Source organism: Schistocerca piceifrons, chromosome 8 (assembly GCF_021461385.2).
Source record: "Schistocerca piceifrons isolate TAMUIC-IGC-003096 chromosome 8, iqSchPice1.1, whole genome shotgun sequence".
NCBI classification, from domain to species: Eukaryota; Metazoa; Arthropoda; class Insecta; order Orthoptera; family Acrididae; genus Schistocerca; species Schistocerca piceifrons.
Genome location: NC_060145.1, coordinates 78,243,596 through 78,264,329, shown reverse-complemented (window position 1 = coordinate 78,264,329; position 20,734 = coordinate 78,243,596). Strand labels below are relative to the sequence as shown.

The 20,734-nt window shown below is 43.2% G+C and overlaps 1 protein-coding gene across 1 annotated transcript; it reads right to left on the bottom strand.

Moving 5' to 3' along the window:
* Nucleotides 1-6,665: 6,665 nt before the first annotated feature.
* LOC124712543 (serine protease inhibitor I/II) lies at nucleotides 6,666-20,511 on the bottom strand. Its single transcript, XM_047242851.1, has 4 exons — nucleotides 20,362-20,511; nucleotides 12,531-12,635; nucleotides 11,918-12,039; nucleotides 6,666-6,869 (listed from the first exon to the last, which is right to left on the bottom strand). The coding sequence occupies exons 1-3, from the start codon at nucleotides 20,423-20,425 to the stop codon at nucleotides 11,930-11,932; spliced, it is 279 nt and encodes a 92-aa protein (XP_047098807.1). The 5' UTR covers nucleotides 20,426-20,511; the 3' UTR covers nucleotides 6,666-6,869; nucleotides 11,918-11,929.
* Nucleotides 20,512-20,734: the final 223 nt, after the last annotated feature.

Genomic DNA, 20,734 nt, shown 5'->3' with positions numbered 1-20,734 from the left:
TTTCTCACCATCGAGTGGCGTCTTATTACTCCCTCAGTTACTATCTGAACGAGTTGCTCACTTGCCTCCATCAGTGGCAGCAGCAGCGTTTATCGATACTAGTACTGCTGTAACTTCTTTGGTGTGGCAGTTATATTTCCGTGTTATGGTGTGTGTGGAGTTGAGTTGGTCGGTTGCGGCGGAGCAGCGAGGAAGTCTCTGTGGTGTGTAATCAGGCCGGGGCCGCTGGCGGTGTGCACGCGCGATAGGAGTTGTGTGCCACTAGCTGCGAGAACTGCTAAGTTTGTCGCCCACCGCACCTGCATACTGGAGTTGAGTAATCAGTGAGCCAGTCTTGAAAGCTCAACCCACGTAACACATCTTCGTTGATTGCTCGTTGTTGCATCCTGAGCTGTCCCTGAAAGCAGCATCTCGTTGGTGTGTTGGAGTCAGCAAGATTTTGCAGCTGTCTCCCTGTATGGTGTTTAACCTTTGAAATGATTATAATTTATCAGTGAAGTACACCAGCAGTATCTTCTGCCTTGTGGCCGTTACGTAGTTTTGTGGCAGTGTGTTTTCCTCGCCGTGTTGATGCTGTCTGGCACGGCGTGTAATTCGACAGCTTGGTGTTTTTCTCCTTATCTCTTTGAGGGTTTATTGTGTCTTGACTGTGTCTATACGCCAATTATTAAGACACGATCCTGCGCCAGCCGCTGTGGCCTAGCGGTTCTAGGCGCTTGTAGCGATCGTATGGATGTGTGTCATGTCTTTAGGTTAGTTAGGTTTTAGTAGTTCTATGTTCTAGGGGACTGATGACCTCAGATGTTGAGTCCCATAGTGCTCAGAGCCATTTGGACCATAATCCTGCTGCAATCCTGGCCTTCGCTGGTACTTTTTGTTGCCGTGCTGTTGGTTGTGTCGAAGGGAATTGATTAGGTGGTTGGCTGGTTCGTCAGCCGTCCGTAGGTCGTGCTGCAACCCGATTATTTAGTGTTACGCTTGGCTGTCTGTCTCATCTAAACTGTGGTTAGAGTTTCCTCCCCAGGCTGACCCTTGGAACACTTCTGAGCACTACTGTTTGTTGTTTGTGATTGTCATTTTATTTTATTGCAGGTACTGCGCCAGGCTTTCAGCCGTGTATTAATATTGTCTGTTTTATTTTAGTATATGGCCTTCAGCTGAACTTGATAACAACTTTAAGATTAGGCCTTCAGCCGTGTTTCATTTAAAATTCTTGTTGCTCTGCATTTAGGCCTTCAGCCGCGTTTGTTTGCGAATCTGTGGCTTTAATGTGTAAATCCTCGTCTGTAAGGTTTGTCTTTAATTACCTAGAATTCTCGAAAAAGCCTTTAGCTTTGTTCTGTAAATATTTATCTTAAGGTTGTCTTTAATTATTCCTGTTTGAGTCGTCAGCCGACAAGATACTTCAAGTTTTCTTAACACGTTTTTCTGTTGTACTGTGTAAAGGCTTATTTTTAAAGTCTCTCTTTTACAATGAAAAGTAATTTTTTTAATTGGGCTTTCAGCCGAAGAATTAACTTGAATTTTCATTAATATAGCCTTTAGCCGCAATTTGTAAATGATTAGCTTTTAAACAATTTCCTTAGTTGATCTGAAATATTACTTCAGCCTTTTCCGAGAAGATATTGCAATTTTACTTAAGTAAGGCCTTCAGCCGTTACTCTAAATCCTGGTGTTTTAAAAGCAATTATTTGAACCTATTCTGGAGAAGTTACTTGGGTCCTCAGCCGTGAGTTGATCTTTGTTGTTTTAAAGAGAAAACTGTGTATTGGTTTGAGGAATAAAGTTGTGTGTGTCTTGGATTACTAACAGTAACTGACCTTGGCCCCTTTCCACAACCAGATCCGCTCTGTCCTGCGAAACCAGATTCCAATTCTCTTTTATGTTTTTCATGGAAGTTGATTTTCACCGCCCTCTTGTGAATTTAATTTGATATGTGCAAATTTGTGGTGGAAAAAGTGAAGACATTATGGAAGATATTCTTTTTTTTAAGGATATAAATGTAGATACAACAGGCAAATATTTGTTCAAAACAGTGAACACCTTCATGACAGAAAATTGAAGGCTGGGATCATTGTGTTGCCCAGCGTACTGATGGTGTATGATAGATATTGGGTCGTTACAGTGGTTCACAAGCACTTATCCGCGGAAAACCTCTTGATGTTATGTGCACCCATTGCATTAGACATAGAGAAGAACTTGTTTCGCATCATATGAACGTTGTTCCGAATCAAGTACAGCAAACTTCATTAATATAGCGAACTTTAATATTTGTGCGACTTAAGCGAAAGTGTTTCCACATCTAACAGATGGTGTCTATCACAATTCCACGGCAGTCGCGTAAGAGTGGCGCAAGTAACGCCTCTATCAAGATGCAAATCAGGTTTGCTTTAAATGCACGTTGTAACCTAATGCTCGTGAGCGTTAGTTACCTTCGAGACTCGTTGTTGTGATCTGATGTTAGTCAAGTATGCCTTTAAGGCGACGAAGATGGCATTGCCACCACCTCACTGAGTTTGAACGAGGTCATGTCCTACGGCTACGAGGAGTTGGATGGTCCTTCTGCGATATTGTAGAAAGACTTGGCAGGAATGTGGCCACTATACATGATTGCTGGTATTGGTGGTCACGAGAATGTACGATACGGTCGCGTGAAGATCGGGCTACATCTACATCTACATCCACATTTATACTCCGCAAGCCACCCAACGGTGTGTGGCGGAGGGCACTGTCATTACCTCCCTTTTCTGTTCCAGTCGCGTATGGTTCGCGGGAAGAACGACTGTCTGAGAGCCTCCGTGCGCGCTCCAATCTCTCTAATTTTACATTCATGATCTCCTCGGGAAGTATAAGTAGGGGGAAGCAATATATTCGATACCTCATCCAGAAACGCACCCTCTCGAAACCTGGCGAGCAAGCTACACCGCGATGAAGAGCGCTTCTCTTGCAGAGTCTGCCACCTGAGTTTGCTAAACATCTCCGTAACGCTATCACGCTTACTAAATAACCCTGTGACGAACGCGTCGCTCTTCTTTGGATCTTCTCTATCTCCTCCGTCAACCCGATCTGGTACGGATCCCACATTGATGAGCAATACTCAAGTATAGGTCGAACGAGTGTTTTGTAAGCCACCTCCTTTGTTGATAGACTACATTTTCTAAGGACTCTCCCAATGAATCTCAACCTGGCACCCACCTTACCAACAATTAATTTTATATGATCATTCCACTTCAAATCGTTCCGAACGCATACTCGCAGATATTTTACAGAAGTAACTGCTGCCAGTGTTTGCTCCGGATGACTACGAGGCACGACCTAGAGGAAAGGTCATCGTGTTCGGTGTATGACGCTGGCGCATCGTACTGCATCTGCAGCCGCAATATGAGATGCGGTTGGTGAAACAACGAAGTGTTACGAATCGGTTACTTCAAGTACAGCTCCGAACTAGTCGCCCAGTTACGAGCATTCCACTGACCCAAAACCACCGCCATTTGCGACTTCAGCGAGAGCGCATTGGAGGACAGAGTGGAAGTCTGTTGTGCTTTCTGATGAAAGCTGGTTCTGCCTCGGTGCCGGTGATCGCCGTGTGTTGGTTAAGAGGAGACCAGTTGAGGGCGTGCAACCAATCAGTCTGCTGCTAGACATTTTGGAGCTACACCTGGAGTAATGGTCTGCGGCGCAATTTCGTATGACAGCAGAAGAACTCTCGTGGCTATCCCACACATCCTGACTGCAAATTTGTACGCCACTCTGATGATTCGATCTGTTGTGCTGCCATCCATGAACGGCATTCTAGGGAGTGTTCTCCGAGGGGATAATGCTCCCACACATACCGCTGTTGTAACCCGACGTACTCTTCACAGTGTCCACATGTTGGCTTGGCCTACGCTATCAGCAGATCTGTCTCCTATGGAGCACATGTGGGACATCATCGGAGGACAGCTCCACAACGAGCATCTTCCCTCCTTGTACTGGCCGACCAAGTACGAGTGTGGAAATGCATCCACGTTTTCAAGAAGGTACGTCGAACAGATGTGCAGAACTATAGACCTATATCTCTAACGTCGGTCAGTTGTAGAATTTTGGAACACGTATTATGTTCGAGTATAATGACTTTTCTGGAGACTAGAAATCTACTCTGTGTGGGTTTCGAAAAAGAGGATCGTGTGAAACCCAGCTAGCGCTGTTCGTCCACGAGACTCAGAGGCCTATAGACACGGGTTCCCAGATAGATGCCGTGTTTCTTGACTTCCGCAAGGCGTTCGATTCAGTTCCCCACAGTCGTTTAATGAACAAAGTAAGAGCATATGGACTATAAGACCAATTGTGTGATTGGATTGAAGAGTTCCTAGATAACAGAACGCAGCATGTCATTCTCAATGGAGAGAAGTCTTCCGAAGTAAGAGTGATTTCAGGTGTGCCGCAGGGGAGTGTCGTAGGACCGTTGCTATTCACAATATACATAAATGACTTTGTGGATGACATCGGAAGTTCACTGAGGCTTTTTGCAGATGATGCTGTGTTGTATCGAGAGGTTGTAACAATGGAAAATTGTACTGAAATGCAGGAGGATCTGCAGCGAATTGAAGCATTGTGCAACTGAATCTCAATGTAGGCAAGTGTAATGTGCTGCGAATACATAGAAAGATAGATCCCTTATCATTTAGCTACAAAATAGCAGGTCAGCAACTGGAAGCAGTTAATTCCATAAATTATCTGGGAGTACGCATTAGGAGTGATTTAAAATGGAATGACCATTGATCGTCGGTAAAGCAGATGCCAGACTGAGATTCATTGGAAGAATCCTAAGGAAATGCAATCCGAAAACAAAGGAAGTAGGTTACAGTACGCTTGTTCGCGCACTGCTTGAATACTGCTCAGCAGTGTGGGATCCGTACCAGATAGGGTTGATAGAAGAGATAGAGAAGATCCAACGGAGAGCAGCGCGCTTCGTTACAGGATCATTTAGTAATCGCGAAAGCGTTACGGAGATGATAGATAAACTCCAGTGGAAGACTCTGCAGGAGAGACGCTCAGTAGCTGGGTATGGGCTTTTGTTGAAGTTTTGAGAACATACCTCCACCGAGGAGTCAAGCAGTATATTGCTCCCTCCTACGTATATCTCGCGAAGAGACCATGAGGATAAAATCAGAGAGATTAGAGCCCACACTGAGGCATACCGACAATCCTCCTTTCCACGAACAATGCGAGACTGGAATAGAAGGGAGATCCGATAGAGGTACTCAAGGTACCCTCCGCCACACACCGTCAGGTGGCTTGCGGAGTATGGATGTAGATGTAGATGTAGACATCCCACAGGTGTACAACACAATGCATGTACGTTTGAATTCTTGCTTTCAGCATTCTACTGCTCACACCGTTCAAAATGTGCCAGCGTTTTAAACTTGCAAGGCCGTGTGGTGTAGCCGCAAGATCTCAGGCACCTCGCAACGGTTCGCGCGGCTCCCCCCGTCGGAGGTTTGATTCCTCCCTCGGGCGTGGGTGTGTGTGTCGTCCTCAGCGTATGTTAGTTTAAGTTAGATTAAGTAGTGTGTAAGCCTAGGGACCGATGATCTCACTAGTATGGTCCCATAGGAACTTACCACAAATTTCCACGTTTCGACATTTTCAATGGCTTCACTCGCACTTACAATAGCCTGTGGTGTTGCAGTGTTGATTACTTATGTATGTTCACTAGACAAGTGTATTCCAGAAATCTTACTCCTCAGCATCAATTATTTTTTGACGCTGCGATTTTTTTGCATCAGTGTATTTCAAGGACTGCGGCATGTGTAGCTTCACTGACAGGCGTGGATGGGAAGACTTTGTTCTGGAACTGATGATCTCCACAATACGACCAAGTGGTTGGAATGATGAAAGAATATAGTTTCTCATGCCGATTTGGTGTCGAATGTGAAAAAGGTAGAGTATCAACCCATGGTTGCCTGACCGTATACCTGACCACTCTCCTCCTAACCTTCTCTTAAGCTAGTCTCTCCTTTGCAGTACTTTTTCTCCAGTAATTATCACAATTAGGAGACTACGATATTTTACGTGTTCTATTTTACATTTGCCAAACAATGTGGGCTGTCGAGCCCAATAATAAATACTATGAATTTATAGAATCCATTTGTGAAGACTAATCCTGCCTCAAGTCACTTCCTCTCCTCCTTCGATCAGCAGCTCCTCATGATGAAGATTAATGGAATAGGTTGTGAAAGTCAATAATACAGTTGTAAGATGTTGCTACGTTCAGGCAATCTAAACTACTCCATATGTAGTTAGGTTCGATCAAAGGGAGCGTTTCCGTTAAGCGTAATCCAAATCAGGCTTCCCTGCTAATTTCAAATCCTGGACGACTGCACTGATATTCAGAAAACTAGCTATCCTCCTTTGCATTTTCCCATTGTTCTACTGACTAACCGTAACCTGACATCTGATTTACCTACGATTGAACCGATGTGATCGTTCCATTTCGTATCCCTACAGGTTGTTACATCCGGTTACTTGCATGCGCTGACCGGTCCCAATTGTAACTCGTTGACATGTTTTTCTCGTTTCCTTAAATCTCCTATTTTACACTTCTTTAATATTCGAAAATAATGAATCATAGGTTTTGGGAAGAGGGTATATGTTGTTCAGAAACTACAAGATAACACAGTAGATATTTTTGAATTTTTTTATTATTTACAAAAATATGCAGAAAAATTTCAAATCGAAAAAATGTTTTTGTTGCAGATGGACTTCACGGAAGCTGCATGACAGCCTGAAATGGTCTCGAGAAGTGGAAGGCGTACGTCGCTGCAGCCAGTACAGGTGTTGTTAACTGCTGACATTCTACAGCATTAGTCTAGACTCGGAAGTAACCCCTGCGAGGAAAAGAAATGCCATTAGCCGAGCCTCATAGATCAAATTATTTCTTTTAATTCAGCCTAACCTCATACTGTGGGATATTTCTCTCCTATGTTACATCCTCTTAGCGTGTCAAGCTTAGGGGAATGCTGTCAAACGCTTCAATATTTTCATGCGTTACTGCGTTGGAAGAGCCATGTTCAAGAACTGCTCCAGTGCTGCAACTGTAAATTCAAGTGTGTTGCACGGGTTATTGGGTAGGTACCTACACGACCTATATCGAAACAGTTAACCAGAAAGCTGATTTAATGACCGTGTGGCTGTCGCTGTGGATTGAGGGAGGCCTAGAAACAATTTGTTAGCTCCCTATCCATAGTATCCGTGCGCATGTGACATGTAACGTGTGTGTGTGTGTGTGTGTGTGTGAGAGAGAGAGAGAGAGAGAGAGGGGGGGGGGGGGGGGGGGGGGGAGCGTACTCGGACGCTTTTACTGAACAGAATCAAGCTGTCTTCTTCTGGTCACGTAACTGACTAAGAGCATTTTGACAATTATATCTCGTAAACTATCGGAACGGATGACGTTTCTGGAGGAAAATTTTCCAACGTCTGTTGGCGATACAAGTAGTTGACTTTCTTAGTCAACTGATTCTCATTCCTTGCAACGTTGTAAAGACAAATCCTTCTACGTGAACACTCAATAGGTATTTCGGTTACATTAATTCCAGCCTAATGTCTAGCACGGAGGTATGATTTATGTGACTCTGTGTTCTGTATTGACTAGAACGTATTATTGAATACAGTACACAATTTTTACCAAGAAATCTTTCAGAACACTTCCTGAGACATTAAAACTGTGTGCTGACAAGAACGCGAATCCGGAACCTCGCCTTTCGTGAATTTCTTGTTCTCTTTGGGCCTTTGCGCTCCCCTTCAAGACTATACTTCCCTCTCCAAGACTGCTTTCTGCAGCATGTGCTCCTTTTCCTATGGAAACAATTTCAAACGACGTATCTTCGTACGCGATTTAAACCTTGTGACTATTAATCCATATAATATACTGGAAAAAGGTAATTAACTGAAAGATCTCTTCCATTGAAAGCTGAGTCTTCCTTCCTGCCGGACAGGGTAGCCGCGCGGTCAAGGCGTCTTTTCACGGTTCGCGCGGCTCCCCCCGTCGGAGGTTCGAGTCCTCCCTCGGGCGTGGGTGTGTGTTGTCCTTAGCGTAAGTTAGGTTAAGTTAATTAGTGTGTAAGCCTAGGGACTGATGATCTCAGTAGTTTGGTCCCATAGTCCTTACAACAAATTTCCAAAATTTTTATCCTTCCTTCAACAGAGCGAGACTGTTTATCTTTGGATGTTTAAAATTTACTACCCAAAACATCATCATCAAAAACTATATCCTTGATCTGACTGTGGACTGAATTAAAAACTTTAACCCCTTTATTTCCTTCGAAGGAAAAATTCGGAAAAGGTTTTTTTCTTCTAAGCCGTGTTCATTTTTAAAGTAATATTCATACTGTCTATTTTATCAAAAATTTAACATTCTTCAACAGAAATCTCTTGGAGTATTAAGTTTTTAAAATGAAGCTTGTGCCTGTAGAAGTCCAACTTTCATCCAGAACCATAGACGGAAAGTTCTGATAGTCTTAGACCGAAGACGCCGGTGAAGTGTTAGGTATCCCACTCGGCACTGATCGACATGATGTCCTCCTGGGGAATATGACACCGAATTCTGCCCAATTGGCGAGTTAGATCTTCAAAATCCAGAGCTGTTTGGAGGGCCCTGACCATAATGCTCCAAACGTACTCCGCTGGGGAGAGATGCAGTGAACTTGCTAGCCAAAGTATGGTTTGGTAAGCACAGACACAAGCAGCATACCCTCTCCGTCCACGGGAGGTCATAACCTTGGTGAAATGTATGCCCAGAATGGCGTTTCACGAACGGCACAAAACGGGGCGTATACTATCGCCGACGAACAGCTGTGCTGTAAAATCGCAACAGATGGCAACCACAGGAGGCCTGTTATGAGACGAAATGGGAACCCTGATCATGGCTCCTGGTTGTCGGGTCATATGGCGAGCGACACTCAGGACTGTATTCGATCAATGCCCGGGGCGTGTCCAGACACGTCTTCGGCCTGCAATCTCGTTGACTGTGGTAGAATTGTCTTCAGCGATGAGTCCTGCTTCGAAATAAGTTCCGATGGCCAGCGAGGATGTGTCTGGAGATGTCCAGGACAGTGGTGGGATACCAACCCTCCGTATGGTTCGACATCCAGAAGTGCTGACCTGAGGTGCCATTTTATTTAAGTGCAAGACCCCTTTGGTAGTCATCAGTAGGACCCTTAAAGCACATCGTTGCATCAACGATATTTGACGCGCCGTTATGTTGCCCTTCATGGAAAGCCGTCCTGGGCTTACATTTCATCAATGGCCGCCCAAACACTGCGAGAGAGTCTACTGCTTGTTTGCTTGTTTCCAAACCATACATTGGCCGGCAATGTCGGCAGATCACTCCCTTATGAGAAAGTCTGCAAAATAATGGGCGGGGTCCTCCAACAATCTCGGGGTTTTGACGATCTGACGCGGCAATTGGACAGACTTCGGTACGATATTGTCAGGAGGAGAGTCAACAACTCTGTCAATCAGTACCAAGCAGGATAAATGCTTGCATAAGCGCCAGAAGTGGACCAACGTGTTACTGACTTGCTCAGTCTGTAAAGTTGTTTCTCTTGAATAAATCATCCAGTTTTTTTGAAACTCTAGTCATTTGTTTGTAAATTACATCACATATATCGATTCCAATCCCATTCGTATAATTCCTTCGTGGTGCGTCGTTTTCTACGTCTCAGACAATATAAACAGCGATTCTGTATCACATCATTCAAACAATACAAAAACAAATAGAAATTGTTAAAGAAACAAGAAAAAGAGTGAGACTCCAATTACGATAAAAAGAAAGAGACGAACTGCATTTCTAGCAACAACGTGGTACCGAAAATTCTAAAAAATGAGTACCAGAAAATCGAGAGAGTCTCTCAGTTCAAATATTTAGGCCAAACTTGCCTGAAAAAGACCGGTTAATAAAATTCATTGTCACAAAATAGTTTACAAGCTTACAAAAGGTCATTACAGTAAAAATTCTGCTCAAAATACACAAAAATGTCACACTACAAAATAGCCATGAAACCAGAGTGTCTTTATGGGGTTATAACACCAATTTTAATGAGAAACAGAAACATTGAAGAAACTCAAAAGAGTGATTTAAAAGTAATAAGGAAAATATTTGGTCCAAATAGGCTAAGAGCAAATCTCCAAATCGAGACCCACCATGAGGTCCCGTTGCAACTTTGTCAAGTGCTGCAAACTTGGAAGCTCCCCTGAGTGACTCACAGGTCTAGCGCTCCTGGAAGAAAGGGTCTCGCTCATCCCAAGGATGGGATAGCTGAACCCAGGATTCCTGCGTTTCGTTGACAGTAATAGTCAATACGAGAAGTATGACTGCGTCCAACTGATAGACTGGAAATATTAACTTGCTACACACACTCATCCAGGTGAATATCCTTCAGTACACTGGAAAAATAAATAAACAGTTGTCCTGTTGCTCTCAGCGTGTGAGAGTCTTTTATTTTCGATGCTATTTTGAAGGCTTGCGTGTCAGTTTCGCTCTTAATCAAGTAGTTTCTCATTTGATCTCATGAGGCTTAGTAAACCCCATTCACCACACCTTCAGTCCCAGAAAAAAATGAAGGCAGAAGGAATGGAAGTCATCATCTTTCCGACAGTAAGTAACGAGATGAGCTCTTCCATTTCAATGAAGAACGAAACAAATGAAGTGCTTGTTTTGATCGTCTTAAATTATGGACCGTTTCTTAGTCCAAAGACAGTTATTTGACTTCAAAAATGGTGCACGTCCTTAGAGGCATAGTTATAGAGTGCTGTTCTCAATCACTGAATGGGAAGCACGATACTGGATAGCAAGTTTTGTGATCTTTATGATTACCCGAAGAAACTTTGCGATATCATTCTTTGGGGCCCATTCGAGTCTCTGTTGCCAGCCCAGTTAAAAGTCTTGGTAACTACGGTGTACTGAGGTATCACACAAGAAGAGTTTGTGATAACAGTTACCAGGAGTACCGTGGTTGCAGCAGGAACATCACTGCGCGCAAACCAATCACACTGCCGGCAAGAAGCACTCCAGCTGGAGCGGCAGCGCCACCAAGAAGGGAGACGCGCGCTTAAGTAACCATACAAGGGCAGTGGTTGTGTTGGAAGCTGTAAGTCAGCCTGAGTCTTGCTAGGGAGTTCCCGCAGAGCGTTCGTCGTGACCTCAAGTCTTCAAGTTGTCGAGTCAGATAGAAACAGTGGCCGATGGATAGACTGTGGTTAGTCTCCGGTAGAAACAGAACAGGGAACGCCTGCCTAGAGATTAACTGAGTAGTGTTAATTTGGAACTGTTTTTCGAATAGTACGTCAAGGCAGAAGATTAGTTTTCTTCCGTCTTTAGTTCAGAGAACATTATTTATGTTGTGCTCATGGATCTGTAATCGAAGCAGGACAAATAGGCTAAATCTGCATTCTGCATTTCCTGTGACCAGCATTAACAAAGTTGAGTTGCGCCGTCTGACACACTGACGCCTTGGAGTATCGACTGCTAGACAATTATTTTGTCAAAGTTCATCAAAATAAATATTCCACGAGGTGTTTCGTAAATGATAGAATAAACGATAAAGTGTTGTGGTGGTTCCATGTAACTCTATTACAGTAGCTGATATTTGAAGTAGAATGCTATGAAATTTCGTCAGAAGCGTTTCCGAACCGGTCTACGCCATCTGAAACAGATACGTACCACCGAATTGTATGATTGTGTAATTTCTGTTATTCCAATCCTTATCTCAAGATAAGTGTGAAGACAATATAAAAAACGTGTCATATTGTAAATGTGATGTCTATGGCATAAATCAGACAAAAACTGGCAAATTTCAGAACTCTTCATGACACTTTCTTGGATGGAAGGAACGTAAGTAACTGAGTTACAGATTGCTAACAGCTCCTGTGCATTTACCTCTTTCTCTATTCATTGGTGAGGGCACGCCTTGAGGGTGCAGGCTGCCGACTTTCCGTCACTTCCACAGCGACACGTGTTGCATTTATCCTTGAACGTTGTGCCCGGCTCGCAGGAAATCTCTGCAACAGTGTGATACTGGCATCACAACACATTCCCATGTGAAATTTTGTTCCCTATACCTTCACAACAGTGTGGGGACTCTTAAAAGTAGCGAAAATACTTATGCAGCGGCTTGAACACTCGGAGACACTTATGAGTCTAAAATTCTACTTTGATCGAATTGTAAATAACACAATACATAATAAATAAGATATAAAAAAGAGGAACAAGAGCGTAGTACAATTAACACTCGGTGTTCAGCTTCCTATTTGACTGTTGAAGCTCTGCAGAAACATGTGTATACCATATAAAGACATGAAATGTCGTAGTACTATGGCTCAAATGGCTCTGAGCACTATGGGACTTAACATCTATGGTCATCAGTCCCCTAGAGCTTAGAACTACTTAAACCTAACTAACCTAAGGACATCACACAACACCCAGTCATCACGTCATAGTGCTAAACGCATTGCAAAGTGACATTTCAAACAGGAAAAGGACACAAACTCACCTCTCTTATGAGGCTGACAGGCCTTGCGAGTACAGGCCCAAACTCCAGTAGGTGTACAGTTGCATGTGTTGCAGTCTTGTTTCTTCGTCTGCCCAGGTGTACATTCTGGAAAATATCAAAACATGATTATTCTTAGGTTATAACTCTCAGCTGGTCTTTCCATTCCATATGACAATTAATCTGTAATTAAACACCTGTCCTCCGTCTCACATTAGGTGCGGGTGCCCCTCCTCCCTCCTTCCAAAGAAAATATTTTTTGTAGAAGCGTTTATATTTTTACATGTATCAATTTCCAAAAAGCACAACTAACTTTAAGAGAATAAAGCAGCATTGAAATGAAAAGTCTAGAAAATAGAAGAGACTTGTTGAAACTACAAGTCCGATGGACACGAAAGTCACTTCAGTGGATGGGACTACGACCTCAAGAAAAACATTCCGCCAGATGAAGGCAGTTATTCACGGGCTGTAGTTGTACCTACCGGCTGTCAACAGCTCCAACATGGTTTGTGAGCCCATAAGGCAAACTCCCTCATTTACGTGCTTGTGTAACCATTACCTGCAGACCTACGTTCTCAGAATGAATTACCACCGTCCTTAAAGGTACACAGACATTTGAAGCATATGATGCTCACTGACCAAAGTACGAATGGATGTTGCGAGAGGCAACAAAACCTGTACGACTACAGTCTTTAGTTAACGCCGTGAAACATGTCGTATCTCCTCTCTTGTCACCCTGAACAGCAGTCCAGTGAAGACCTCATATTTGCGTGTCCTCGTCAAATGGACATAACCTCACAATATCTTAATTTCGACATCGTTTCGAGTGTATTGTATAATGGACAGGAGGGAATGGACTGAAAGAAAGAGGAGGATATCGACAAAAAGTGTTGTTGTAGGAGATGGGAAAATGGATGGGATGGAGATGATGAACAGTGATTAGGAGGGAAAAGAGGAGATGGAAATGGGGATAGGAACAGCAAATCAAAAAACGAAACTCTCGAAATTCAATTAAAAATAGAAATCTTCGTTTCCCAACGAAAATCCGAAACTTTATCTTGCAACATAAAAGGTCGTCTTTAGCGACGCAACCACCGGACTGAGATGCGATATGCCTTCTTAAAATAGTTGATACCGGTGTCCATGAAAGGAGCTACATGCTGAATTAATGGAGGACGAAAGGAAGTTCATGAACTACGTAATGTAGCGTCTTCTACGGGTATAAAGCAGTTTTCCTTGTGTTCCTGAGCTGTCGGATTGATCTATACGTATTTTGATTCAATTAAAGGAAAGAAAGAAAGGGGGAGCCATTCGCAAATGGTGTGAACATCTCGTCACTCCATCATTCTCTCCATGACTCGTCATGTATAAGTTTTGCACCCTTAGTGGAAAATTGTCGAATAATTGCTATAACGTGACCAGAACAACGTTATGAGATTCAGGCACTGTATCCAGCACTCATTGTCTTGCAATGGCACCTCTTTTATTGATTTATTTCTTATAGACCAATTGTATCCTTCCCTATAAATATTCCGCTCTTACTACAGCATGTAGGTAACGATACTTTATATACAGCGACCTCAGAAACAACTAGATGTTAATATCAACGAGAGTAATATGAAAAGATACGAAAGATAGGGTAAAATAATGCATAAACTGATGTTCAAGGGATTAGTTTGGAGAAAATTTTAAGCTTTATGTATCTGCCGGCCTCATCGCTATTTATAATTCTTTCTTATTTTCAAGTGTCCATACTTTAGTTCCTTCCTCCCTCTCGCTTATCTCAGAACTTTCCTTCCTACTATTTGTTTCTTTCCCTACGCACAGACGTTTGCATAACTTGAGTGGCCATGCTTATCTCTTTCATTAGCTACAGCTCGCGGCTATACATTTTATCTCTTAAGTTCAGCTGGGCTATCACAGACGTTGTTGAGTGGTTGCTGTTGCTGGCAGTAATTTCCTCTGCAAATATGTCTGTCAGAGACACACACAGCGCTTGACAGATATGACCAGAAGGGCGTACCCTTGAATTTTTTAAGTGTACACTACACAGATTTCCAGTTCAACAACGAAATATCGTCAGTGTGTGTCTCCCGGAAACAGTGAGGCTTCAGTCAACATTGTTAGCGTTCTCTGACAACATGATTGGTATAATTCAAGAGTATTAGACAGGCAGGCTTCAGTCAACACTGGATGCTGCCTCTGACATTACGACTGATGTGGTTCAAGTGAATGAAGCCAGCAGATTGCCAGGCACTGTCTTTTACTGAAAAGTCTTTCACTGTATTGGACTGCAAGTACCTCAGTGTTCCTGCATACGCTGGTTCACAAAAATATCGAAAAAATATGTATCAAAAGGCAGTTAGTATGGTTTTAAATAACCCGTTACTGGCGGGAATAGAGCGTATGTGGCATGATTCTATATCAGTTGACAGGAAAGGAAGCTGACTGCAACAATTAGCAGCAGGTTCAGTTCGGGAACATTTCTACACACACGCGACTTACCCTTTGACACCCCCATCCCCTCCCTCCTTTCCTCCTCGTACACTTTAACCGGTGTTAGTTTTCAGCTTTCGCTACAAATTGTGATACGTACTGCATAAAAATCTTGCACTAGGATGTCCCTGCCGCCGCTGTCAGCTTGGCGCTCCAAGGGACGACTTGTGTCTGATTAACAGCAGTGTTTGATGTGTGCCTTCGGGAGACTGAGGCTGACTTCCAAAAGTTTAACGAACCGGCAGTATGGTCCAGAGAGCGGAAGATAAAAGAAAATCTAAGCGTTGTGTTGATTAGAGACTATAGCTACGTGCAGTAGGTCTCTCCAAGTCGCGCGGGGTAGCCGTACGGTCTCAAGCGCCTCGCCACGGTTCACGCGGCTCCCCACCGTTGGAGGTTCGAGCCCTCCCTTGGGCATGGCTGTGTATGTTGTCCTTAGAATAAGTTAGTTTCAGTTAGATTAAGTAGTGTGTAAGCCTAGGGACCGATGACCTCAGCAGTTTGGTACCATAGAAGATACCACAAATTTCCAAAATTCTTTCCAGGGTGCGGTCTCGACCAAGAAACCATGCGAGTGGATTGTCACTGTTGTTGACCCGCCTGTAGGGGCAACAGTATTCGCAGATACGCTTAGTGTTGTAGGGAAGAATTAAGGAACACAAGGCGTGTGGGCAAAGAGGAAGACTTCGATAGCGAAAAGGAACACAAAAGTCTACAAAATTCGAGAAAAATTGTGACATAGTAGAAAAATTGTGACATAGTGACTAGTTTATATTGTCTCTGAACAGGGAAAACGTGTCGAGTGACTTAAAACGATAAAGACCATATTACGAGCTGAAAGTAGTGTAAAATTCGTCCACGACAGGCTGAACACGTTTTGAAGCACACCTACAGTAACAGAAGTCGAGATGAAAATAATCAGAAAGAATCGCTACAGTAAAACCGTACTGATACTCAAGACAACCACAAAGCATGAACTACCTCCAGTCCACGCACAGCACCACGGAACACAAATAACGTTTTGCAAATACTTTACACTGAAATTTAAGGTGGGTAAACGCTGCTAACCATTCGACTTTCGCACTATAAGGCAATCTGAAAATTTCGTACTGTGTTGCACACAAAAAGTGCACCAGAATAGAAACTTAAAGATGGCACGCCCTGGGTAGTGACTAGCTCTTATAGTAGTGCCAGAGATAATGCCAGAAAAATTGATAAGCTGTTTATGACGTCATTTCAGGGTATTTGTGATACTATTGGGCGGAAGAATGAAAAGTCAGGCGCAAATCTAAAGCGCTATTGCCACTTGAAGTGAAGGGGCTAAAAAGTAACTTAATAAATGCAGTGTTATGGAGACTTTCTTCTCAGATACGTGCAAAGCGGGTGTCTTAGTTTGTAGATTAGCTTAAGAAACGATAACAATTACTTATTTCTCTGTTTATATTGCCTGGTAAGTTTACAGCTACGATGTCTTTCTAATGTGTTTCCCGGCGTCCTTCTGTGGTTTCTCTAATCTCATTAAGACGAATGTAACGAAGTTCCATTTTAAAAAGGACACGAGCTTTCGTGTTGATGTCCTATCGGAGCTCGTGCTTCGCCGCTAATGACGTCATCATCGACGGAACATCAAAATCCCAATCTTCCTCCCTTGAGTTACGCTAGTACGTGATATTACGATGGCCTTAGACAAGGAGAAGGCAGAAGAAACAGATATGTGGTGGACGAAGCAGTTAAAGTTGTAGAATGAGATTAATGAAGTTTCAAAGAGTTAGTTAGAAAGCAAAAAATCTGGATATAGCGATGAAATTAGTATTATTTCCGCCTTAAGCAGTCAGAAAAAATTTGCTGTTCGCTATTATGATGTGATAGTGTAATGCCTTCATTACTACGATTACTAAATTACTTGTTCATAAATACACTCTGGCCATGTATCATACATAAACTTTCGGGAAACTCCCATGGTGGATAGTTGCAGTGGACAAAGTTGTGTCTTAGGATGCAAACAGTATCTGAACTGATCTTGTACTGCAGCTGTTACGAGATGATGATTGATGTACGTGGTAGGGTGGGGGGGTGGGGGGGGGGTGGACAGGCGGCCATCAGAGTGGCGTGGCTGTAAGTCTGCTGAAGTGGTCAACAGCATGTGGTAACCATGGTGCTTGTTCCGTCTCATGGAATGTAGATGAGAGTACTAAAACAGAGACATGATCGAACAGACTAAATTTGACTGAACGACTCTTTACGTAAGAGGAACGAAACGGCTGCAATTGATTCAATCGGTATTCCATAATCCCAGAGATGCCAGAAGTGACTCGCAACTTCTGCGTTGCCTAGTGTATGAATAGCCTAAGCCCGACCTGAGGAAAGATGAATCTGAGTTTCGGAGAAATGTCGGAACACAGCGCCGCAACGGCTTGTCTTAGAGAATAACAATGAAATTATAAAAGTCACATCGTTTTTATGCAGCTGATGTCCGTCGGATCCCGTAATATCTCCTACGGATTGTTACCTGGCCTGGCTCATTCAGCAAGCATGCTTTGTAAGCTTTTGACAAACGTTTTCTGGGTATACTCAATTTTATTGTGACAACTCACTAATGTGGTTTGCCTCTTAACGTGGGACTCCGTAAGTATTAATCTATGTTATAAACATATAACCGTTATAAACCTGACGATATGTCTACACTGGCATGAAACCGGTGTTGCAAATAAAGCACCGTCATACAGCCATGTGACTTTTGGAAACAAAACATCTCAACATTCTAAAAATTTTTAATTGTTACAACTTTTCTGGTACTTCGAATAGTTATTGAGTGCTGAATGTTTTCTATTGTTAATCGTCTCTGAGCTGTGATTGCCCTCCCCAGAAAGTTCCTCGTTAACTTAGAGAACACTGACATGAAACCGGTGTTGCAAATAAAGCACCGTCATACAGCCATGTGACTTTTGGAAACATCTCAACAGTCTAAAAATTTTTAATTGTTACAACTTTTCTGATACTTTGAATAGTTATTGAGTGCTGAATGTTTTCTATTGTTATACGTCTCTGAGCTGTGATTGCCCTCCCCAGAAAGTTCCTCGTTAACTGAGAGAACTGAGTGAAGAAAAACAACTCAATAGCATAGCATTTGTAGATATAGAAAACGCTTCTGACAGTGTTGATTGGAATCCACTCTTCGGATTTCTGAAGTTATCAGAAATAAAATACAAACAGCAAGAGATCATCTGCAACGTTTACAGAAACGGGACGTGACAGGAGAAGGAAATGAAATGTAAGCAGACGCTGACTAGAAAGTGAAACAGGATGTTAACCTATAGCAGCAGTTATGCTGTCACTGCAAGTAAGGAACCCAAGAAGGAGGTGGATAGGAGTTTTAAAATTAAGTGTTACTGAAGAATACCAAAGATTAGGTGGACAGAGCAAGAAAGCAATAAATTAAGGCAGAAAGGAATTACAGACACTGCTGCGAGTGAGCAACTGATTCAAATCAATGGGCAAGTTTGATAATTTGTTCTGGACCGAGATTCGAAGCCGGGACTCCTGCTTACGAGGAAAGAGTTTGTGACATATCTAAAAGAAAGAACAGATTGAAAGAACACATCGTGAAGACTTCAAGGAATGTTTAAATTGGTAACGGGGGGGAGTGCGGGAGGTAAAATTATAGAGAAAGACCAAAACACAAATATAGTAGGTAGGTGGATATAGGTAGGAGTAGTTATTCTGAAATGAAGATACTTTCACAGGATACAGTTGCGGGAGGAGCTGTATCGAATCAGTCTCCGGGCTGAAGACCACAACAACTGCAACCACAACATGTGCAGTTTAAGTGCTGTTTCTATTGGTGAAACACCTTACATTAAGCTAAAGAATGCGGCCCTGAGGGAGAGCCTCTGACTTGCACCAGTGTTGGGCTCTGTCCTTATATATGAGAGCCTAATGGGCATATGATTAGTGAAACTGAATAGTTCAAATTTCTAGGTGTTCAGATAGTAAACTGTCGTGGAAAGCCCCCTTCCAGGATCTTGTTCAAAGACTTAATGCTGCCATTTTTACTTTCCGAATGGTAAGTGATAGTTTGACACGAAAAATAGTCAACTTTGCTCATTTTCATTCGCTTATGACGCATGGTATTAGATATGCGTACGGAACGATTTTAAGTGGAATGATCACATAAAATTAATTGTTGGTAAGACGGGTGCCAGGTTGAGATTCATTTGGAGAATCCTTAGAAAATGTAGTCCGTCAACAAAGGAGGTGGCTTGCAAAACACTCGTTCGACCTATACTTGAGTATTACTCATCAGTGTGGGATCCGTACCAGGTCGGGTTGACAGAGAGAACATCCAAAGAAGAGGGGCACGTTTCGTCACAGGGTTATTTGGTAACCGTGATAGCGTTACGGAGATGTTTAGCAAACTCAAGTGACAGACTCTGCAAGAGAGGCGCTCTGCATCGCGGTGTAGCTTGCTCGCCAGGTTCCGAGAGGGTGCGGATGAGGTATCGAATATATTGCTTTCCCCCTACTTATACCTCCCGAGGAGATCACGAATGTAAAATTAGAGAGATTCGAGCGCGCATGGAGGCTTTCCGGCAGTCGTTCTTCCCGCCAACCATACGCGACTGGAACAGGAAATGGAGGTAACGACAGTGGCTCGTAAAGTGCCCTCCGCCACACACCGTTGGGCGGCTTGCGGAGTCTAAATGTAGATGTAGATGTATTATGGGGTAATTCTTCCCTTCTCAAAGGATAATTTTGGCTCAGAAATGGGCAGTTCGAGCAATAACTGGTATAAGTTCGCGAACCTCCTGTCGACCCCTATTTACAAGTCTGGGTACTCTGACATTAGCCTCTCAATACAATATTCCTTACTGTCGCTTCTTGTTAACAGTATCAGCTTATCCCCAAGAATAAGCAGCTGTCACTCAGTTAATAATCGGCAGAAATCCAGTTCGCATCTGGATCGCATTTCCTTGACTCTTGTGCAGAAACTTACGTAGTATACTACTGCATGCAGTTTTAACCAGCTACCACAAGAATTCAAAAATCTTAGCAGCAATCCATGCGCTTTCGAATCTAAAATGAAGAGTTTCCTAATGAGTCACTCCTTCTATTCTGACGAGGAGTTCATTGAAAAACTGATTGCAGTGTTATATTGTTGATTGCGTTTTCATAAACTTATAGCTTGTCGTTTTTGTGTTCATAAACATTTTATTTTGTCTGTTATTACTTTTATTTTGTAATTTCATGTACGTTCCGTTACCTTGGAGATTTGCTCCCCAGTGTGGTACTGCGGAATTAGAGGTATAAAACAAAATAAAACGACAAGTGTATGACTCACCCTGTTCGGCCTGGACCAGGACGACGAGGAGGAACGCGGCACAGAGAGCGAGAGCGAACTTCATGGTGAGCGGCGAGCGGTGCTGGTGATGACGTGGTGCGTCGACTGCCGCAGCCGGCGTCGGGACGCCCTATATACCGCCGCGACGCCCCTCCACGACGCCGGGGCTGAGGCGAGACGGGCAAGTGGGGGCAGGGGGTCGCTCACACACACTGGCGCGAAGCCAACTCTTCCTGGAAACGTACCGCCGGGTTGACAGATACGATTCGTCCAGATCTGTAAGTGCATCGGGCTTTCTTATTTCCTAGGGTATTCCCACTCACGTTTGAAAGACTTTTCGCCAGAACTATGACGTACAGTGTAGTGCGCCTTT